We start from the raw sequence: 23,936 nt of genomic DNA, 5'->3' as shown, positions 1-23,936 counted from the left end.
AGATTAATGGTACAGATTAAACATGTATGGATGGACATGATGAAATGGACAGCTGACAATTTTAGGCTATAAGAAAGAAACATCAAACCAAGATACATATTGAAATCTACTTTTCTTTTCTAGTACCATATCTATTTCGTTTTTTAAATCATCTATAGTATCAAAAGTATTTTTTTTTTAAATCTATAAATAGTCCCACAGATTTAATTCAGACTGTCAATAATAATCTGTGATCTATCTATAGTATCAAATACCTTTTTCAAATCTACTGTATAAATAGTCCCACAGATTTCATTCAGGCTGCCAACAGAGTTCATTCTAGTGAATAAAAAACATCACGTGGATGCACCGGATGCACCGGAGAGCGTACAAATGGAACCAAATTGACCCTAACGGGTCAATTTGGTTCCATTTGTACACTCTCAGAGTTAAATTAACATTGATTTTACAATATGAATTGGGGTCCCAGAGACATACATGCCATTACATGGGGGTCGGTAGCCTAATGCATGTCAAACTGAAGGTCCTTGTAATTAAAATGGTTGAAATCACTGCTAGAGAGCCGTAAAAAATCTTCTATTATGGGTCCCTGGCTTATCTTTTCAAATGGGGGTCTGCGGTCTAATAAGTGTCTATTTGGGGGTCCTTGGCACGAAAAAGTTTGAGAACCACTGCTTTAGTGTCCCTGGCTGTCAGTCAGAGGGTTCACCAGAGGGGGGCGATCGAGAGCTCACTTGTCTTGCTGCTCAGTGAAAACTCGATGGTGCTCAATGTGTCAAGATGTCGTCGCTGGAACAGAGGCTCTCGCGAATCGAGGAGAAACTGAAGCAGGAAAATGAGGAGGCTCGCAGGAGGATCGACCTCAGCATCGACATGAGTCCGCAGAGGTCACGTCCCAGGCCAAGTGAGTGTCCTGTCCTGGAGGGAGGCCCGGGGGAGGGGAGAGAGGGAGACCAAACGGCCGGGGGAGGGAGACCATGGAGCGGGTTACAGGAGAAGGAAAGACCGTAGAGGAGAGGAGGAGGTGGAGGCTGGGGTGGAGGAGTGGAGAGGGGGGTTCAGGCTCATTTGGCTCGACAACAAATGGATGTGTTTTCAACTGGGAAAGTGTCACCTTTTTTAATGTGAAAACCACGTCATTTTTGTCTCGAGCGACACGCTCGCGCGACGGAGTCTATGAAACGAAGCCTTGTTGTTGTGCTGCTGTTGGGCTACGATGCTAGCATGCTAGTAGTAGCAGTGTTGCCAGATTCTACGAGAGAAACAAGCAAACAGGTCTATGAAAATGAAAAAATAAGCCCTACATAATCAACAAGCTCACATGAGCTTGTAGATATGCTATTTTCAAAACAAATGATAATAATAATCTTATAACAAAAGGTCATTTTGAAACATAAGAACACAAATCTGCTATGGGGGTCCGTCCCTGACACAAAATATTTTCAGATGGGGGGTCACTCTGTGGACAATACATATTCATTTGTGGGTCCTTGCCATGACAATATTTGAGAACCACTGGTTTATTAACAACATTAGGAAACAAGACAAAATAAGCAACTACACTTAAGAAACAAGCCCCCCCCAAAAAACGCAACCACCAATATTTACAAGCGACTTTACAGAAAAAGAAGCCCAAAGTGGCTTACAATAAGCGGACATGGCAACACATGCTAGCAGCTACATAAACAAACACACAGCCTTCCTGTGGGTCGTTTTTGTTGTTATTTTACACTCAACAAAGTCACTTGTCTTAATTAACGAGACACGCTTTCCATCATGTACATCCACATTCTATCAAACTGCATCATTGTCATGTATTTAGTCATTGACATCCACGTCTTAAACAGTGTTTTTGGGTAGCTAATCCTATGTATGTCCAGCCAAACATGCTATGTAGCTAACATAGTCTGCTGGCTAATGGAAGGAAGGCCTGTGTCAATCTATACCAGTGTGCTGTTTTTCTTTTCTTGTATTTTTTTTTTGCTGTGGTGGAAAGTCACTAAGTACATTTACTCAAGTACTGTACTCAAGAATAATTTTGAGGTACTTTTACTTTACTGGAGTATTTCCAATTTTCAATACTTTTAACTACATCTCAGAGGCAAATATTGCAAATTTTACTCCACTACAATTATTTGACAGCTTTTGTAGATTAGAATTATTATTACAAATACATTTATTAACCACTTAAGCCCTATATACATTTCGGCCATTTGAAAATAGCCGATTGAGGCATTTGTAAACTTGTAGATCTGCAATTTTCAAAAGATTTGAGAACTTGAAAATTTGAGAAATGGGACATTCTGCATAATGAGCACTTTTACTTTTGGCACTTTTAAGTACATTTTGATGCATATACTTTTGTACTTTTACTCAAGTACATTTTGAAATCCGGACTTTTGCTTGTAACAGATAATTTCTATATATTGCAGTATTGATACTTTTACCATGTGTAAAAGAAATTGAGTACTTTTTCCACCACTGATTTTTTGTTGTTGTCATATAATCGGTTTGCCATTTGTGCTCAACTTAACCACATGCCTGTGTGGCTGTTATTAGATGGTTGTTGTGTTAGAATAACGTCCTTTCCCCTGTTTTGACCTAAGAAGTGGAGTATAAATACTAGGTGTTAACAGCTGCAGCTAGCCAGGGATATCTGCAGTATGGAACTCTTGTCTTGTTACTAAATGGCAAGTAACTGCTGCTTTTATAATCAATGCAAGTGTAATGTCAAATGGGACACGTTTAATACATTATTATTAGCCTGTTTATAATTTTGGAAACGAATTATGCTCATGTTGGGACCTTGGAGTCGTCCGTGAGAAAAACCCAACTGCCTTTGCCAGGTAGTTTGCAACATACATGTGGTCTTTTCAACCTGGAACCATGACTTGTTATATTTGTCATTAAGAACACTGTCCTATATATTACTAGTAATAGTGTAAAATATAAACCTGGACAGTTGCTAGTGTTAAGAAATGGACCTACACCGTTCCTTTTTGGAAGATGTTCTGCCACACAGATCATCAAATATGTCTAACGCAATCAGAGGTTTTCATTATTATGCTTTAATGCTGGAAAGATGGTTATGGTGTTCATGTTATAACTGGGCATGTTAAGGAAGATGGAGAATGGATGAGTTGCTCAATGTCTGTTGTGGATTTATGATGAGCAGGAAATGTGTGTGTGTGTGTGTGTGTGTGTGTGTGTGTGTGTGTGTGTGTGTGTGTGTGTGTGTGTGTGTGTGTGTGTGTGTGTGTGTGTGAAAGAAATGAAACCATCCATCCATCTTTGTGCATTTTACCTATGTTAAGTTGGAGTGTGTGTGTGTGTGTGTGTGTGTATGTGTGCACGTGTATCTGTCTGTAATGGCAAACAGTGCAGTAATGTGTGTGGTGTGTGTATATATTTTCTCTCCACTGTCCAGTCATCGTGATCCAGCTCAGTCCTGCTCCAGCTCCTTCCCAACGTGCAGGTATCATTCATCCATCTCTCTCTCTGCCACTGCACCCCTCTTTATCTTTATCTTTCCCCCCTCCACCTCATCCATCGCTCTCTCAGTGCCACTGCACCTGGGGATGGGACGATATGAAAATGACATGCCACGGTTATTGTGGCAAAAATAATTGCGTTTAATGATATTATCGCGATAATCAAATTATGCTTCAAACTTAAAATGCCTCTTTTGTTTAACCCCCAGCAACCCTATTCTGGAGGGGAACGTTCGCCAAAAATAGCCGATCTACAAGCTCGCAACGCGTGGTGAGCGATAAATTAAAATCTCTGTGGTACGATTATTGTGAGCAGCTTTTTATCACGATAAACGATAATAACGATTATCGTCCCATTCCTAACTGCACCCCACTTTATCTTTAACCCCTCCTTCTCTCATGCCTCTTTTTATACCTCACTTCTCAACGTCACTATTCAGTCCATTAGAAAATTCTGGTCACAACGTTTTAGAACACAAACGATAGTGACAAAAATGATTATAGTAGTTGCCTATTTTTTCACCTGATTATTATTTAAGTTTTTTTTACCTCTAGTCTGTTCTGTATGCTCATGCAAAAAGGCAACTTGCTGTAGTACACAATCCTAAAAGAGTGTAAGTGTCCTCGTTTGTTTCTTTATGCCAGAGTAGTGGACAGTGTCCGTTTTGCATTCAACAAACGTAACACAAATATTGTATCTCGCATAGACTGTCCAGATATTCTGCTACCAATACATAGGACTCAATACAGTAGTCATAACATTCATGGAGGGCAGTTTTAAAGACCGGGATTAAACCTTATTACACAGGCACACTATTGCAGCCTGCTCTATTCACAATCACAATCCGTCATTCTATTTTAAATAATGAAGAGGAAAAGACTGTAAACGTAAATGTAAGCTTAATCCATGTGAACCAATGTAGGCCGGCAGTTATTTGCAGTATGCACCCTGTCAGTTTTGCCTAGTGCTGCTCTCACCTCCTTTCAAATCTCATCTTCTCTCCATCTTTCCATCCTCATTACTCTTTCTGGGTGCCAGTGTGTGCCAGTGGCAGGGCAGTGTGTCTGTGTGTGTGTGTGTGTGTGTGTGTGTGTGAATTGTCTGCATTTGTGTGCGACTCGTGTGAGATTATTAACCCTTGTTTTATTGGAGTGGAGGCAGAGAATCACGGTGCATGTGGCTTTCTGCACGGCAAGTTTTATTTTTATTTTTCTCTTGGTTATGTTTTGTATCACAGTCTCTAATCCTGATTGGTCTCTCTCTGCAGGAGTCCCCTGACCAGTCTAGCTTCACACTCTCTCCCTGTCTCTCTTTTTCCCTCATTTCGTCTTTGACCGCTGAAGACCCACTTCACTCGTGTCTGTCTTGAGTTTGACTTACTGTGTGTCTGTGTGACGGCCCTCGTCTCTGCTAGCCACACCACATGTTTCTCTCTCAGTGAACAGTTGGATGTTGTTTGTCGGTTCCTCCTCCTCTTGTATTTATGGCAGCACTGTGGCAACAGGCGGCGGTACCGTGCCCACGTGGCTGATGCATGCGTGAGCATTGCCTCCCTCCTATGTCTGGTCCTCCCGTCTGTCTGTCTGTCTGTCCTTCTGGAGGCAGCTGTGGAGATGTGGCGATTTTGTGTCTGAGTTTGCCTGTACAAACTAACCCCTCCTCCACTTAACTAACTGATTCTCTTCTACAGGCTGATCGATCCACAGGTGACTACAAACACCCACTGGTACTCTCACGGAGGCGAGATACCAGCTGGCCTCTTTAAAAAATAAGAGAGAAGCATGCCATGGTCTCTCTTGTTCCTTTTTTTGGCTGCATTTGGCTCACTGCTTGTGTTTTTTTTAATCTTGAACTTGCTTAGTTTATGATGGTCTTGTTCCTGACGAAGAGGTCCTTGTTGTCTCTTTATTCTCTTTGTTTGCCACTGACCTGCTATCTGAGCGTTTGGTTGCATGATGGGTCGATGCTAACACTTGATGGCCGAGTGGTTGGTTGTCCTTACTTAACCAGACTAAATTGTTTCACCATTTACTACCTGCATTTGAGAGTTAAAGAAGCAAGTTAGACTAACTCTGCAATGATCCTGGTATTATATTTCAGGTCAAGTAAAATTTGGCCAGAGAGGAACTATCATAAGTGGGTTGCTTTTAGTCTTAAGAGGAACATTCATTCAGGACACCAGTGCAACAAAAGGGCTGTAAGTGGGATGGAGGGGTCATACTCTGTTTAAGTATTATGGATCTGGAATGCAATAAAGAAGGCTATTCACGCTCAGTCAGCAAGGATACTATACTGATGGAAACTAAACATCATACTGATAGTGCCACACTCAGTCTTTCTCATTCTCTCTATATCAGTCAGTCTCTCTCATCCTCTATACGTAAGATTCAAGGCAAGTTACACAATCACCAAAACACAGAATTATAACGTAGCCTACCAATCCATCTTGTTTACTGCATTTGATTTATTTATTTATTTTCGAAGAAAGAATGACTAATATTGACAGTTAGAATGTAGCCTTTTCTGGTTCTCTTGCTGCCACTGCGAAGAGACAGATTTCAGAAACCTGTTTCGGTGTCAGAAAGCACTTTCTCAAGCACGTTGGCTTTTGGTGTAAAGCCCAAGTCTCTACAAATTATCTTTGTTCCACAAGTCTAATCGCTTGTTTGTCCCCATAGCGCTCCAGCTGCCCCTAGCCAATGACGGAGGGAGCCGTTCGTCATCGTCGGAGAGCTCGCCACAGCACCACAACTACCCCAGCCGCCCACGACAAATGCTCAACCTGCCCACGCCTCAGTATGGCCTGCAGAAGAGCCTAGAGAAGTATGTAAATGCATAGGCATGTGCATATCGTTACATTGTATCTCCGTATTTAATGTTTTTACTCTTGATAGCAATGATAATCTGAATATCGAGTTTTAACCTTTTCACAAAAAAAAAAAACGTTTTAACTACCTAACAACAAGAGTTTGCACACACACACACACACACACACACACACACACACACACACACACACACACACACACACACACACACACACACACACACACACACACACACACACACAAATGTACACAAACTTGGTGCATAATCCTGACTGAATGTGTGTTGTGTGCCAGTGCGGAGATAGACCAGAAGCTACAGGAGATCATGAAACAGACAGGCTACCTGAAGATTGACGGCCAGGTGAGATCACACTCACACTCATGCTACAGAAACGGTGCACACACATGGACCTCGACACGTAGTCATTACATGAAGGAAATCAGTGTGAGCTGCCACTTAAAAGTGGTACTAAGTAATAAAACTGCCACCATTGTGGAATCTTGTGTTGTAAATATATATGTCCACTGAAGTGTTTCTCTTCTTTATTTTTCACAATGAAATTTGAGTATTTTGAAATACTAATACACTAGCCAGTTGCTTTTTCTCAACTAAACTACATGGTAAAATCCTAGTTACGGGTCCATTTGGTTACATTTGTACACTTTTAGAGTTTTATAAATGGATAAATAAATTGTATTTTACTGTGAATGATTCTTGATTTTTACCGGTGTACTGTGTTTTCACTGTGTACTGTACCTGTTTGCCTATACACAGCGATATCCAGCCGAGGTAACGGACCTGATCAGTGAAGGGGAGATAGGCAGTGGAACGTGTGGACAGGTTTTCAAAGTGCGCTTCAAGAAGACGGGCCACGTCATCGCTGTGAAAGTAAGACCCTTCACTGTATCATCTAGCCTCGACCAGCTCAGTGTCGCCGGGCTTCAATCCCCCCGGCCGGGTCATACCAAAAAATGGGACCCAATGCCTCCCTGCCGGGCACTCAACATCGAGGGTTGGATTGGGGGCAAGTCCCTGCGACATACTAGTGTCATGTACATCAAGCTGCCTCACGCTACCGAAATAGGAGATAGGCTCCTGTCCTATGGGCCACAAGCTACTTAACTTTTACTACTAGACCTAGATGTTTACAGAAATCCCAGTATTGGCCTGGCGGGCCGGGCACCTAGGCTCCAAAGTAGCCTGACAGTGCATCGCGGGTTCGAGTCCTGTTCCCGACGATCTTCACTGCATGTCTCTCCCCATCTCTCTCTTCCTGTTTCCTGGCCATCTCCACTTTCCACTATAAATAAAGGCAGAAAAGCTAAAAAATATCTTTAAAAAAGTGTATTGAAAATCCCTGTATTGTTGAAAGGCAGGTCCATGTTGAATATGTTAATCTCGGTTTACCTCATTCCCTGACTGAAGTCAAGGAAACAAAACGTTACTCTCTCTATCTTTGTGTTCTTTTTTTCTTTTCTCTTTAAATGTTGTTCTCTCTCTCTAACTCTCATTCTCCTTGTTTGTTTGCTAACACAATGCCAGTAACTATACCATGTAGTCACGTCTTCAATTAAACAGTTGGTGTAATTGTAGCCATTCTTCACAATTAGCCAGCCAATCGACACCACATGGGTCCTTATTTGTCAAACTACTAATGATACGCTTTTGCACATATGCTGTAAGCACACTTCCAAGCCTTTAAGTTTGGTGTCAACTAAAAATACCACAAGAAGGAGCATGATGGTGTTGATGGGAATTAATTAAGTATTTTTTTATTTGTACCTTTTTTTTGGGGTGGGTGGTGGGTGTATGAGTAGATTATTAATTAGTATTATTACTAGACTGCAACGATGGAAGTCTGGAATGATGCAAGTTAGAAATGCATGCCCCACCTGGTTGTGCAAACCTGTTGTCAGAGTACCCGTTTGTGTCCCTTGTATGCCCATGGACGTCCATGTCAGGCATGCCCAAATATGAAGTCTAGGCCAGTCTATGACATGTTGATGACATCAGCGTAAAATATTGATAAATGGCCTGGGTCCTCTTTTTCTTGGAAGTGTTCTTGAACCTCTGCATAATGGAAGACCCTTATACTGATACTGACTTTGGGACCACCGAGTCCGGCGCCTCATCCACCTACCCCACGCAATGCTCTGCCCTGCGCAAGAACGGCTTTGTGGTGCTGAAGGGACGCCCCTGCAAAATTGTGGAGATGTCCACCTCCAAGACCGGCAAGCACGGGCATGCCAAGGTTAATATGGTCGGTATTGACATCTTTACCAACAAGAAGTATGAAGATATCTGCCCCTCCACCCACAACATGGACGTCCCTGCCATCAGTAGGAGAGACTACCAGCTCCTCAGCATCAGCGATGATTTCATGTCTCTGATGGCTGATAATGGAGACATTAGGGAAGACCTGAGATGTCCTGAAGGTGACCTGGGCAAGCACATCTTGTCAAAGTTTGAGGCTGGTGAGGAATTCATGGTCTCTGTGCTGGCTGCCATGGGAGAGGAGTGCGCTGTGGCCATCAAGGCCATGAACAAGTAGGAAGAACCTTGCTGCGCAACAAGCACCGCCCACCACCGGCCTCCTGCATTCTCATTTGGTTCTGTCACCAAAGCGACGGCCTTCACGGACATCCTCAATTGTCCTGTTGTCATAACCCCCTCAATCGCTGTTACAACCTTGTTTTTTTTCCCCCCCACAGTGGCTCACTAACTGCAAGTGGTCTTTAACGCCTGAATCACTGAGGTTTTGTTGGGCAACATTCTACTTTATGAATGGCAGCATGCAGGAGTATACACATTACACATGCCAGTGCCCTTCCCTGCCAGGCAGTTGGCAAGCTGGAGCTGGTCTCTGGGCTCTGCTCAGTATCTGCTCACTATTCCTAATGGTTGACATAGGTTAAATGGAGAGCACGAATTCTGGGTATGTGCAAATGTAATAGGCAAGTAATGGAAACAAACATTTCTTTCATCTTTATTTTACTTTTATATGTTTGTCACCAGCAAATGCGTCGCACAGGAAACAAAGATGAGAACAAGAGGATCCTCATGGACCTGGATGTTGTGTTAAAGAGTCATGACTGCCCTTACATCATACAGTGCTACGGCGCCATAGTTACCAACGTGAGTATACACTCGCATGCCAATGACACGATTATGCTTAACCCAAAGTGAATCATAGCAGGGGTACTCGAATACAAATCTTAAAAGAAAAAAATGTATGAGTCAAAGGTCCAGTCGGTCAAGCCACGTATCTACTCATGTATAGACTTTTTTTATTTATATAACGACTACAACTAACGTATATCACTGTTGTGTATGCTGCTGCTGTGTGTTGTCTGTGTTTTGTGCATGTGCAGACGGACGTATTCATCGCCATGGAGTTGATGGGGACGTGTGCTGAGAAGTTGAAGAAGAGAATCCAGGGACCTATCCCTGAGCGTATCTTAGGAAAGATGACTGTAGCGGTAAGTGGCAGCGAAAGAAGCACCTATACACTAGAATGGGTACAGTGGGTCGCGGTGGTGGCGGTGGTAGGAGCTGCAGTTTGAGGTTCCTGGTTCAATTCCTCATGGCTTAGTGATGAGGTGTCCTTAAGCAAGACACTTAATCCCTAACTGCACCAAAGCAGGTTGGTGCCTTGCATGGTTGCTTCTGCAATCGGTGTGAGTGTGTGTGTGTTTCGGAGTTGCCCACAAGTCTCGAGTCTTAAGCCACGAGTCCGAGTCGTGTCACAAGTCTTTTTTTTCCCTCCTTTTTTTTTCTTAATTTGTTTCTTAATTATTTAAATACGATGCAGTCTAAGGCTGGATTAATGAATGAATGAATAAGTTATTTCGAACATTGTTTAAAAAAGACAAATAAATAATTAAAAAAAACGGAAGAAAACAAAAACAGCAATGTCCGAAAAGGACCGTAGGACGAAGTCTAAAACGTATAAACTCCTACCCCCTTTTTCACTGGTAATTTTCCCAATTTTTCAAAATGTATTCACAATCTAAACATCTCCACTGCATGTTAAAATAACAATAAACAATAAAATTAACCGCAGTAATAACGGAGATCAAATAAAATAAAACCAACCCTACTACTAGTAGATACTCTATCTGAAAAACAGCCAATCCAATGGGCCGACAACGGGCCACATTGCAACAGGGATGCCAGGACTCAATAGGTCAACACGGCCCCCCCTCATCCAAATACCTCTTAAATATGATATTTTGATATTCCTTCTTGAAGTGATTCATATTTGGACTTTGTTGTACCTACACACTCGGTCCATTCCATAAATTCACTCCATGAACTGAAATGCACATACTTTTCAATGTTGAACTCAATGTATTTTGAGATTAAGCTCTCGTCTTAAATTGTAACCCCCCTCTCTATCACTGAACATTTTTTGTATGTTACCTGGCAATAGCTTGTTTATTGCTCTAAACATAATTTGTGCAGTCTTGTATTCGACAAGGTCCATGAACTTCATGTGAAAACACTATATTTATCCAGTTATGATGATCCACAAACCCAACCCAAAATGAAAAATGCACTGAATTAATGTTTATCACAATAGTATGGCTGCTAGTAGTTTAGTTACTTTATTAAGGTGTTTCTTTTTGTCAAATATGTTTTGAGAAAAAGGTTAAACAAAATGTAGGACATGAGAAAAACACGGTTTACATTTTCACTGTGAATGAAAATAAATACAACAAATGATACTGTAGATGTACTGTTATGAGAATATTATATACAGTGACTGATCGAGTCTGGTAACCAGATCCTTCTATCCTGTAAACTTATCATAAGTTTCATGGCAGTATGCACCTTTATTTCATCATGTCTACTGTAATGCTAGAATTTCCCCCCATGAATCAATAAAGGAAAATCCATTCATCTACTACAAATGCTTAAAATACTGTACGTCCCACAAATATGACTAAGATATCCCTCAAGATAAATAGGCTAAGTCAGGGCTACTCCTGACAAAGAGTTTAGGCCATCATCTAATCAACTTATATTAATTAAATTAAAAATGTCCCTTGATGGGAAAAGAAAAGGAAGAAACCTTTGGGAAGGATCACAAAAGAGTGGATACCCTTCCAGGTCAGACAGACCTGGTAGGTGCCAAGTGGGCAATATTTAAATGTAAAACAAACAAGAATAAAACTGTTAATGACCACAGACCATTTTCAATGTATTGAAATGCGCTGCATTTTTATTTTGTCTCTTTTTGGTCTCTCAGATAGTGAAGGCGTTGCTGTATTTGAAGGAGAAGCACGGTGTGATCCACAGGGATGTCAAACCATCCAACATCCTGCTGGACGCTAAAGGCCAGATCAAGCTCTGTGACTTCGGCATCAGCGGACGCCTCGTAGACTCCAAAGCCAAGACCCGCAGTGCCGGCTGTGCTGCTTACATGGCGGTGAGTAAAGACAAGCCTTGTTATTGAGTCACATAACATATAATTGTTTTCATTTGATACACTCATGATACACTTATTCATACACAAACAAACATTTATTTCCATTCAACACACATTTATTTACATCCACATCCACAAAACAATAGAAGTAGTTAACAAACAACTGCAATGCATTGTGCGTCTTGTACTTGTACTTTTAATAGTATGGGAGCTATTAAATTCACAGCCATTCATAGTGGTTATGCCGACTCGCATGCAAATTATGTGTGAGTGTAAAAGTTGTCATTATGCGGCATAATGACATATTTTCTCTAGTGCCAGTTCCACAATAATTGAGATGTATGATCATGAAAAATGATCAGCCACATCAAAGAATATGCCATTAACTGGCATTTGTTTGAACAGCTTTGTGAGGAAATGGAAACGGGGTATCCGGGAGGAGCCAGTTATCACACACACATTCACAAAGACAAATCAACTGAATTTAAGTTGGCAGATAAAGTGGCTGAATTTGAAGGCTGAACTCTGGGCATGGCAAATGAACAGGGACATATTTGACATGTTCCAAACATTAGCAGAGATTTAGGGAGAGACTGAGACTGTGCCTTCCTTCCCAGCTGGCATGCCATCACATACTGTAGCTTTGTTGTCAGTGGAGTTCAAGCATTACTTCCCAACCACAATAGCACCGAAGTGCAAACTTTGTAAATGAAGAAGGAACTAGAAAAAGTGCTCCTCGGAGCACAGGTCTCCGCCAGGTCAGGTAGGCTATTCTGGCCTCCTGGTGGCGCTATAATATGCCAATGTGAAAAGGGTGCTATTTCTTCCTAGGCCTTTCATGGCAATCGGACAATGCATTTATGATTTGAGGCATTTTGTTCTAAAAATGTGTTTTGCTAAATTAGACCTGCTGGTGGCGATATAACAGGCCAATTTTAAAAGGGTGGCATTGTTCCTCAACATAGTATGAATTTGCGTGCAAAGTTTCACCGCAATCGGATGCTGTGTTGATGATTTGCGGCATTTTGTTCAAAACAAGCCACTACTGGAAACTTTAGATGTGAATCTTAGCCAATCAGGATGGAATATGAAAAATCAAACAGATCAGTCTTGATCACATGACTATAGAGATCATGTGTACCGATTTGCGTGAAATTTGGATAAAATGGGAAGGAGTAATACATTTTTCTTTTACATAAGTTGGCCTCCTGGTGGCGCTATAAAAGGCAGATGTGAAAAATGCATTGTAAAGGTTTTTCCTTGACCTGTAGGGAGTGTGCATACAAAGTTTTATACAGATCTGTGCAGTTATAGGTGAAAACACAAATCGGCCTGTTATAGCGCCACCATGAGGCTGATTTGAAAAATTTGAAGTGGCATTTCTTCCCCGGCCTAGTGGAATGTACCTGCAAAATGTCAGGGAAATTGCATGCTGTGTTCATGATTTGAGGCATTATGTTTGAAACGTAGCACTCCTTCAAACCTTTTTAGCCAATCAGGATGTAATATGAAAAATCTGAAATACCCGTTTCGATTGATGACTATAGAGATACTGTGTACCGATTTGTGTGACGTTTGGACAAAATCTGTAGGAGTACTGTCAAAAAAACAGTTTTGCAAAAAGCGGCCTCCTGGCGCTATAACATACCAATGTGAAAAAATTGAGGCAGAGGTTCTGAATTGGCATCCAGGGAGTGTGTGCACAGTTTCGCTGCGATCAAGCCAACGGTGCCGGAGATTAGCTGGTGACGGACAGACGGACGGACGGACGGGCGGGGTGCAAAACATACTCTCTCGCCATGCCTTTCGGCCTGGCGGAGACAACAAACCAGAATAGCCTGTAGTTAAAAGAATAACGAATAAACAGCAAATATCCCTATTATGCAAGCATAGAGTAAAATTCTTAATACATTGTGGGTTAATAATTAATATATATTTATAATCTATTATTTCAATTGGCGACCCTCGTCCATAACTTCCCAGTAAAGTGTCCCAGTAAATTAAAGTGTGTGTCTGTTTTGTGTCCTTGTGCAGCCTGAAAGAATAGACCCTCCAGACCCCAGTAAGCCTGACTATGACATCCGGGCAGACGTTTGGAGCCTGGGCATCTCTCTGGTAACTGTTGTTTACTTGATATTGAAACTACTATTACTTTCATCTTAACTGCCTTATACATTTTATAATCAATGATGGTTGGTCCTTTTCGCAGTAGATTAACATAAAGAGTTGATAAAATATGCTATATGAGTACATCAGCTATTTACCTGATTAGTGGCCTTGTGGTTAGAGATTAGGAGGTCAGGGGTTCATTCCCTGGCTGAGTCATACCAAATACTTAATTATTGTACCCAATGCCTTCCTACAAGGGTTGGATTTGGGTTAAGTCCCTGTGACACACTAGCGTCATGTCCAAGGGGTGTAATTGTACATCAAGACGCCTTATGTTAAGGAGATGGGCTTCTGGATCCATGTTATAGCTGCACCTGTCCTTGGTCTTTTAGATTCTATGAAACTACTGTATGATAATATTAATGAGTCCCAAACTAGTGTCTGTGCTACCTCAAACTGATCAACAATGTGTTTGAAATAAATAATAGAGCAGAGTGGAAAAAGACAGATCTCTGCATACTAGTGGGTCTGGGTTTTGTTCAGCAATGTTTGAACCAGGATTAGTTTGACAGACACTATTTTTAATTAGTTTCAATCATGATGTTTGTTTCTGACAGGTGGAGCTGGCCACAGGACAATTCCCCTATAAGAACTGCAAGACAGACTTTGAGGTTCTTACCAAAGTGCTGCAGGAAGACCCTCCTCTCCTGCCCCTCGGCATGGGCTTCTCCCTCGATTTCCAGTCCTTCGTCAAAGACTGGTCAGAAAGCACTTCAAAGCCACATTACATCTATTATTGAATGTTATCATTTCCAAATATGACCCTGTGACATGTACATCATATTTTCCCCAACAGCCTCACAAAGGATCACAGAAAAAGGCCAAAATACCTCAAGCTTCTGGTAAGTCACTCGGTCAGCCTTTTATTACTGATAAGTGATCAGCAATAAAAGATGGTATTCAATCTTTATTAAATACCATAAAGATAGTTAGGAATTAGGTGTATTGGAAGGTAGTCAAGAACAGGTTCCATCTGATACAGATTACGCCTCCTCTAATTACCGTTTTACTTGCGCCAGTGTTGATTTTGACAGCACATTTTGATTTCGTTTTAGTCATAGTCTTTTGAATAAAATTTCATTTAGTTTTAGTCTAGCTTTAGTGTCATAAGATTTTAGTCGACTAAATCTACAGTTGATTTAGTCGACTAAAATGTGTTTTGGCGGGCCTTAACGGTGTCGTAATGCCTGATTTTACACTTGATTGCATGCTGAAAATAGCAGATCTACAAGCCCACACACGTTGTGAGCATGTAGATCTGCTATTTTCAGAGCGCAACACCCGAGCGCAAACGAGCATAAAATGACTTGTCTTTTTGTTCTACTGGATCTCTTCTTCACTAGTCCCTCCCTAACATTTTTGTCTAGTTTTTATTTGTTGACGAAATTGTCAATATATTTAGTTTTAGTCATCATAGCTTCGTTTTTATTTAGTTTTCTTCAGTGAAAAAAGGTAGTTGATGAAAAATGTTCGTCATAGTTTTCGTCCCACGAAATCAACACTGACTTGCGCTCCTACTTGTGTTACAGGAGCACAGCTTCATCCGGCGCTATGAGGTACTGGAGGTGGACGTGGCGGGTTGGTTCCAAGCGGTGATGGAGCGCACCGAGTCACCACGTAGTAGCCAGTGTTACAGCCACCAGCACCAGCTCCACTCACTTTTTAGCAGGTAGCCTAGCCCTAGCCGTGTCCCGCTCAATGTTGGCTTAAGCCCCAGCGCTAGCCTAGACTAGCATTAGTTTAGCCTAGCGTTAGCAAAAGCCTAGCGTTAGCATTTCCCGTCTGTCCACCCGGGAGCCTGCCACCTGGAACCTGTTACGAGGAGAGAGAGAGAGAGAGAGAGCATGAGAGATGGATGGAGACTCACCCGGTTGGCTCTGGACGGATGGACTGACGGACGGATGGATTGATGGGTGGAGAGATGAACGGATGGATTGATAGATGTGTTATTGGTGGGTTGCTTTTATTGACGTATTTAATCTGGGCAGACAGACACTGGGAGTGGGGGAAGAGCACACTGTAATTAGTTTCAGTCGTTAACTATATCACGGCACGTTATATTACATCACAGTCTATATCCACACAGTGCATGTACAGCCATACACGTCTCAGCTACATTCATTCAACACAGAACTATGTTAATACACGAATACTGTTAAGATTATTCAAAAAGTCATTCACCTACTTGTCTGACTCCGGAAATCATCCTAGTGTTGGATCGGTCAACAGAGTAGTCATTACACACTGGAACAATGCATCTGCAAAGCTAGCTTGTGTGATTTATTTGATTTTTTTTTAATTGTCTCAGTTTGCCTATAGTCTCTAAGCAGTTTTATGATATGGTCCAGTGCAATTTTAAGTTGTCAGGTGTTTCTGCTTTTACACACTCTCAGGCAGTATGTGTGTCCTTCTGAGTGTGCACATGTGTATCAAGATACAGTCGTTCGTTGTTGTTGTTGTTGTTGTTGTTGTTTTTTGAGTGGTGCTAGCCACTCCAAGGACTGACTTTGTGTGTGTGTCTGTCCGTCCGTATGTTTGAGCACGGCCTCCGTATGTTTGAGCACGTAAAAGTCAGTAAAAACATTTTAAAGTACTTAAATTTAGTAAAAATAATTTAAAGTCATCAAAGTCTGTAAAAAGTAACTCATTTAAGTCAAAGCACTTGAAAGTTACTAAATTGAGTAAAAATGCGCACGCACATTCACACGCGCGCGCAAACACATACATACACACACACACACACACTCTAAAACGACCAATCTACAATTTGAGTAAACGTACTTTAAGTACTAAAAAGTAACTTAAGTGAGTTAGAATATTTAAAAGATTTTTGTGCCAATATAAAGTTATTTTAAAGCAGTCTTAGGCTAATAATAGCTTAATGAAAGGAACTCATGAAAGGCACCACTCTCTTCACACTGGGTGTGATTTATTTTTGGATACATTTATCAACTTCACACTACAGTTCTAATACACAATTAGATGATACAATTAACACTTGAAAACAGTACGTTATTATTTTTTAACTGTAGGGTTTTTAAAGTAAGCTGTAAGTTCATATGATTATCATTGGCTTTTAAATAATATTTTAAAATGTACTTTTGTCTAGCAGCCGTGCAATTGGGAAAACAGTGGAAAATGCAGAAAAAAATAGTATTGCAATGAGCTTTGTAGAGTAGAGTGTAGGAGTGGTTTAAGTTTTCGTTTTTTGTTCAGTGGAACTAAAAGAGTGTTACAGCTGGCAAGAAATGAAGGGATACAGATAAAGATAAGAGTGGAGGTCGTCTGAACATGACCAGCTCTGTTCATTTGTTTGTACTTGGCAGTACCAGAAACAGGAGGGTGAAGGCTCAGGCAGGTGTATTGGAAGAGAAGAGAGAGGCTGTGTGCTTATTGTTGTCCAGCTGTTGGTAGCATGTAGAAAATGAAGTGCAGGACAGAATAAAAGGGGGGAGTTGTGTATTTTTACAAAGAACACAATGTTAGTTGATCATGTTACCGGTGGAGCACCTCTCGGTTCTCTCTCCTTCCATATAAATGCACTATTTACCATTCCCCTCTCTGTCTCCCTCTGCTGTTCTGTGCAGTGTATTGCTCCACGGTGTCATCAGACCAAAGGCGGTGTGCAGGTAGTTGTTGACAAAGGGTGTCGGGAGAGCTGGAAAACTAGCTACACGCATGAAGAATGTGTGATGTATCCTAGTATCCACGCTAAGAGAGGATGTTCATGTGTCTAATCTGATAACTGTAGATACCACAGATATACCACAACCATCTACCACTACCATGAATATGGCCCCAGGTCAGCAGAGAGCCCTTCTATGAATCCCGACTACAGTTATTTGCTGCCTAACCTCTTACAGGAACACAGCCTGATAGATCTGCACAATCAAATCTCCCACTCCCACATGCATGCACCAAGCCAAATCACAGAGAGCTGACGGCGAACGAAGAGAGGGTGACAACTTTGGAAAGTCATAGAGAGAGAGAGAGAGAGAGAGAGAGAGAGGTTGAGGGAGCATTGAATGTTGACCGATGGCAGAATGAACGAGGATTAAATAAATTGCAGGACAGGAGAGGATGGAGTGAGGCGAGAAAAGGAAGAGAATGTAAAAGAAAGTGTGCTGGAATGTAGAAGAGAGGTCAGACTGAACCTGAGAACAATCTGGACGGCAAGAAACGTGTGTGTGCGTGTGTGTGTGTGGAACAGGTGTGACGAAACGGTGGCCTACATTTTTCAGGGCTGCCAACTTCAGAAGCTAGCTGAAATTGTAAAAAAGCTTTTGTGGTGTTACTTACACCAACCTACCAATTATGATTTTAGCCAGTGACGTAGCATTTGTTTTTGTTTTTATGTTTGCTGTTCAAAGTACTATATTATTTATTTACATTGCTACTGCTGCTACTTTTTATTGCTTTAGACGCTGCTGTCAATTATTTTCCCCAAAGGACAAATGCTTTTTCTTTATTTTAATTTAATTTTAAACCAAATAAGTGAAATAATGCAATGTCTACACTTTACCAAATACAAAAAAAAGCAAGTCTAAAGATGGCAAAGGAAAGTAAGGAGTTGGACACTTGTCAGAGAAGAAGGTGCAAGGAGGTGTTGTTGTTAGATGAACAAAACAGGCTGGCATCAGCCAAATTACTAACCCACAAAATAGATACACATGCACACCTCACCTGAAATGTAACTATATGTGTGTGAAAGTATTTAGCCATTAATATCACATCGCACTACAGAACTGTACAGTGTATATTATATGTGGGGGGGGGGGGGGGAGGAGTTGCCTGTCTGTCCAGATCTAGAGTTGACCTCTTGACCCCTTAGTATACTCTAAGTATCCTAGTTTGCGAGGTCACCCATGTCGGAATAGCATATCCCACCACTCATCCGTTGACACTGTCCATCCATCCGTCTGTCTGTCTGCAGCTTGCCTGCAAGCTCGTCGACCTTGACAGTACACACCAAAGGTGTCCACAATGAAACAAAAAATATGAAAGAGCGTTGTTATTGTTGTTATGACTATTGTTATTGACATTATAATTCATTACTATGATATATACAAAACCTCTCTATAGCTAGTTTGGGGAGGGCTGGGGGGGGGCAGAGGAGGCATATTAGGAATAGCTTTGCTTGTGTATGTATGTATGTGCGTGTGTGTCTGTGTAATATGCAGGGTGAGACTGGTACTCTTGACACTCAATTTGGAGCCAAGCAATCAGGCCAACAAGTTGTCCATTCTGTCCCGTCACGGGTAAGACGTGGGCTCTACCTAAATAAGAATATTTAGCCAAATTGTTCCGTTAGCTTAGCTGTTGGTTGGGTTTATGTCTTGAATTCAGGGACTGATTTTACAACGCCTCTCAAAGTAGGAGTAATGATCTGGGACCAGAGCATCTCTTCAAGAGGCTTCTCTAGTGAACTTTGCTAATTTGGGGGCCACATTTTTGCCAATCATGATAAATGATAGTGTCCGTTACAATCTTGTCTAGACAGATGTTATTCAAATCCTCGCTGGTATTAAATCTTTTTGAGATGTGGATATGTTGCTTGGCTCCTTCAGTTGTACTGAACTGTGGACTGAGGATCAGATCCTAAATGGGTTTTAAGACCAGGTCACTTAATTTGAACTGAAAAGTCTTAGGAATATTTGCAGTCCTAGTATAGTGATTCTCAAACATTTTCATGTCGAGGAACTCCAAATTGATACGTATTTGGTCACAGACACCCTTTTCGTCAGGGACAAAAAGGGTCCCTAGTCAGGGACCCTATAAGAAGATATTTGTTGTTAGATTTAGTACAGAATTGTACAACTGTCTATACTGTAGATGGGGAGATATTAGTGGAGAGAGTGAAACATATGATCTTAATAATCATTCTTATACATTCTCTCATTGGGCTATCTTCTTGCCGGTGAAATAATGGTGAAAACAAACTGTTGGCTATTTTGCCGGGAACTCCCTCAATGACCCTTTAGGGTCCCCAGACCCCACTCTGAGAACCACTGTCCTAGTTGATAGTGCCTGCTGTTTCCAGGAATTTCATTCTATTAAAAGAAAATCGAGTGTCTTGAGTAGCTGGCGTTAACCTCAAATGTCCCCTAGATACAGTCTCCTATCAAGTTTCTCTTGTTTTGATTTTTGTTTTCTAAACACAGACACACACACACTGGATAGTGGTCTGTTTGTGTTTATTTAAAGTTTTGAAACACTTGATGGGGTGATGGTGCTGCACGTGGCCCCTCGTCAGTTCAGGTGTTCTTTTTACTAAGACTGGCTTGACTATGTGTGTGTGCGTGCATGCATTCCAGGGACAATGAAAAATAAATCAATTGGAATACTAATCCTGCCTTGGGGCAATACAGGCACACACAAAATGTATAAACGTAATGTACCATTCTAGACAGCAATGCTGGCTACTGCCAATAGTGGCTTTATGTGTATGTTAGCTTGGCAGGTGCAAGGCCAGCTCTGTAAAAAAGAAGAGACAACATTATAGAAAAGTAGTTTGTTAGTGTGCACCTGCGTTGTGCCTTGGCACTGAGGGAGTGTGTGCGTGTGTCATAACCCATCTGTAAAGTGAACCAAATATAATTTTCACTATGCAGTCATTCAAACCACATCAGCTTGCTTCAATGGAAAAGCCTCCTGTATATACATACACACATGGTGACACTGGAGTCAGATGTAAGACCTTTTCCTTTGAACCCCGACTCCTCCCCTTCGCTGTGTTTATTAACATCACGCCTTCAGCTAATTCACAGAGACGAACAGACCGAGGGACAGAGTAATGGATGTGTTTTGAATGAGCTGACGAAATATTTAAGGATTGTATCGGGGTCTTGGGTTGGGGGCAGAGTTGTATTTTAGACTCTGGGTTTTTGTAGTTTGGGAGATCTACATAAATGCTGTAATTAAAGTATATCAATTGCATGTTATTTTCACCGCTGTAACTGCCATTGACTTTAAGACAACGGTTAACGGTTTGTGGGGGGGGGGGGGGGTTGTACAAAACTTTATTCTTTATTTATGATTTTTACACATATTATATATTCTGTATTTCTTTTCTTTTTTTCTTTACAAAAATGTTGAATTACGTACTTCAGAAAAGACACACTTTTGCCTTTTTATGTTCTCAACTTGCTATTTTTGCAATATTACCATTTTCACTTTGGACCGTCACTAGTTCAGTTTTAGCGAGGAGGTTGACTTACTCCATGTTTCTCATTAGAAAATAATGTCTCATCTTGGTTAGACCATGTCGTTATGTTTTGTTTCCCTTCACATACTGTGTGTGTGTCTTTTGTTTTGATAGAATAGCTGTGTGTGTGTGTGTGTGTGTGTGAGAGAGTGGAAGACGGAGTGGCGAACGCGTGTTGGAACCTTTTTTCTTTGTCTACCAAAAGTCTTTATTGATGACGATTATTACCTTTTATTTTTGTCTATTTGTTTTTTATTATGATTAGATTTTTATTGTATTCAGGGCAATGATGACGCCAAATTGAACAAAGAAATTGCGGGGCAGAGTTCCTGATAGGTGGGATAGTGTGACAGCTCAAGAAAGTATGGTCATTCTGTCAATGTGTCATCTTTAATGGAGCTGTTCCTTTTCACAGAGCTCTGCTCACCTCCCCACACCACCATGTCCAAACTACATATATACACACACACATACATATAATATATATGTATATATGTGTGTATGTATATGCTTAATATATAGTATATATAAATTATATATGATCATATATCATGATTGATTTCTTTGTTTTCCCAGTTAGGGTCATAATTGGCCATTTGTGTGCTGTTGTTCTGTTCTTTTACATCCCAGCCCATCCTAGCTTGACAGCCCCAAACTTGTAAGGGCTTACTTTTGTTTTGACAGAGTGGGATGGAGTGTAGAGCAGAGAATATTGGGTGGACAGAAGGCGTGTGAAACTTTTTTTTCTTTTTTTTATGTCACAGAGTATTTTATCAATCACAAATCTGTGGCTTGCAGAGAAAGAAAACGATTTGACAGTGTATTTTTTTCACTGATATTTATTTATTGGTCGCCTATTTTTTGTTGTATCTTTTGTTGTTTTTGTTTTCTTTTGTTGTTGTTGTTTTTTTTTGGGGGGGGGGGGTGGAAGACACAATGTAGATGAATAGTCTTTGGCATTTTGCCATTGTATACAGAAGCCAAAATATTTAATTCAGCCATCACACTAACAAACCAGCTATACAGTGAAGTCAAGTACAGGTTTAGATAGACCTGCTGTATAAGGTACACTATCATTGGCTTGTGTATAAGGTGTTGGTCAGATCTATTGGATGTTTCCCAAGTCTATTATGTCATTTACTGTTAGACATTCTACTCATCTGCCCCAAACAAACTGGGTTCATGGTAAAAAAAAAAGAAAAAAGAAGACTAGTCACAGCATGGTGTAGATATTTAGTGCTTTGATAATACTCCTCAGTTAGCTTGTATTGTTTGAGACTGGGATTGGTTTTAATACGCAAGTGCTGAATGCCAGCTACAATCCTACAGCGGACTAGACATTGAGTTTTTTGGGGGGTATTTTGACTGATGACAATTACTATTATTACAAAGTGTTGTGATTGGCTAACTATTAACCTGCACTCCCGGCCAGCAAAGTGGAAAATCAGCCCTGCTTTGAAAAATGTAAAGATTTGTTAAAGAACGATTGCTTGTGTCCACACGGTTTCTAAATGCAGTTCTTAACTTAGATTGCATGACTTGCTAGTTTGCAGGGTGGGGGAACAATGTATGTAAAACACAGCTATTGCAGTTCAAAAGCTTTTTTATGTATGACACCATGGATATCTTGTCTTGGCCGTTGTATCAATCTACACAGCTTTACTGTCTCACTTTTTTTTTTCTCTCCCCCCGGCTGATTTTATTTCCCCAATCTCATTTCAAACTGAATAAATGCCATTATATTGTGAATACCTCAGGATTTTTTTGGAGAAAAACAAACAATAAAACACTTAAAAATTAAATAAATAAAAACTCATAAAAATGTGTTGTGAACGTGTGCTTATTATCACTCAGTCTTCTCATCTTAAAGAATGGTGCCAAAGAGTTTTCCTTTATTGAGACAGGACAGTGAAGAGTGACCACAGCAAACCGGGCAGAGAGGAGAAACCCTTTTATATGACACTGTTTTGTTTGTTTGGTGGTATAGGTGGGTCTGGGACAGAAGTACAATTTGTCTTTTAAAAGTAGAGTAAAAGATTGCAAAAAAAAAATTAGGCCTATTCAAGTAGCCTACAGATACTCGAACATTTTAATGATGTACAGTACTCAAGTATGGACTTTGTTACTGTCCACCACTTTAAATAACCTTGTAACTTTGGAAGCCAGTCATAGCGACTAGGAATAAATAAAAAAAAAATCACACCCAGTGTGAAGTGGGCGGTGTGGTCACAGTGGTCATCACAGTGATGGAAGTTCACTTAAAGAAAAGTAATATTTCTGAAGTGTGTGGTGCCATTTATTAACAATGAACAATGGTTGTCCACAATGGGTGATTCACTTAAAAAAAAAACATAAATGTGTTTTTTTAAGTGCATAGTCCTATTTATAGGGCTATGCACATGTGTCATGTGTTCACTGGCCAATCACAGTCCTGAATAGGGGTTGGGGGGTACAATGGTGGCCAATCACGGTGCAGGGTTAGGGGGGTGCAATGGTGGCCAGTGATTTGCATTGAATGTGCAGGGTTAGGGGGGTACAATGGCGGCCAATCACAGTACAGCGAATGTCGATGTCCAAACCTCACATATAGGGGCGGTTGCACCGCCCAAAAATAGTGACCAGGTAGGAGCTGCAATACTTATTTTTATGGCATATATGGCCTTTTACTGGTACCACTGGTATATTGGTCTGATTGGTTCATAATGTTTGAAATATAACCGCCAAGAATGAAACCAAGGCATTCTGAAGCAGAAAATACCATCCAATGACCAGGTAGTAGCTGAAATCACTTTCTGATTGATTGATTGAATT

At 40.9% G+C, this 23,936-nt stretch overlaps 2 protein-coding genes across 3 annotated transcripts; both read left to right on the top strand.

Annotated features, from left to right (window-relative positions):
* The first annotated feature begins 757 nt into the window (after positions 1 to 757).
* On the top strand, positions 758 to 22,949 carry map2k7 (mitogen-activated protein kinase kinase 7). 2 transcript variants are annotated; one of them, XM_084079173.1, is made up of 12 exons: positions 758 to 904; positions 3,428 to 3,475; positions 6,171 to 6,315; positions 6,615 to 6,681; positions 7,096 to 7,209; positions 9,337 to 9,456; positions 9,693 to 9,800; positions 11,573 to 11,752; positions 13,787 to 13,867; positions 14,479 to 14,621; positions 14,718 to 14,763; positions 15,451 to 22,949. In XM_084079173.1, exons 1-12 carry the CDS (start codon positions 781 to 783, stop codon positions 15,592 to 15,594), a joined length of 1,320 nt encoding a protein of 439 aa, XP_083935299.1. In that variant the 5' UTR covers positions 758 to 780; the 3' UTR covers positions 15,595 to 22,949. The 2 variants fall into 2 exon arrangements, with proteins under 2 accessions (XP_083935299.1, XP_083935300.1); XM_084079174.1 differs by lacking the exon at positions 3,428 to 3,475.
* On the top strand, positions 8,399 to 8,881 carry LOC311062413 (eukaryotic translation initiation factor 5A-1-like; the record flags this gene model as incomplete). Its single annotated transcript, XM_084081432.1, has 1 exon — positions 8,399 to 8,881. One exon carries the CDS (start codon positions 8,399 to 8,401, stop codon positions 8,870 to 8,872), a length of 474 nt encoding a protein of 157 aa, XP_083937558.1. The 3' UTR covers positions 8,873 to 8,881.
* Positions 22,950 to 23,936: the final 987 nt, after the last annotated feature.

This window comes from Gymnoscopelus microlampas (genome assembly GCF_963454915.1).
Source record: "Gymnoscopelus microlampas genome assembly, chromosome: 2".
NCBI lineage: Eukaryota > Metazoa > Chordata > Actinopteri > Myctophiformes > Myctophidae > Gymnoscopelus > Gymnoscopelus microlampas.
Note: the sequence above shows the minus strand (reverse complement) of the source record. Positions and strands in the feature narration are given on the sequence as shown.

What these genes read in the sequence shown, in the direction of transcription:
- map2k7 (XM_084079173.1), top strand. Translation starts at nt 781, where the DNA reads ATGTCGTCGCTGGAACAGAGGCTCTCGCGAATCGAGGAGAAACTGAAG. An exon ending in ACGGCGCCATAGTTACCAAC is followed by an intron (nt 9,457 to 9,692) that starts GTGAGTATACAC and finishes GTGCATGTGCAG; the next exon opens with ACGGACGTATTCATCGCCAT. An exon ending in TAGGAAAGATGACTGTAGCG is followed by an intron (nt 9,801 to 11,572) that starts GTAAGTGGCAGC and finishes TTGGTCTCTCAG; the next exon opens with ATAGTGAAGGCGTTGCTGTA.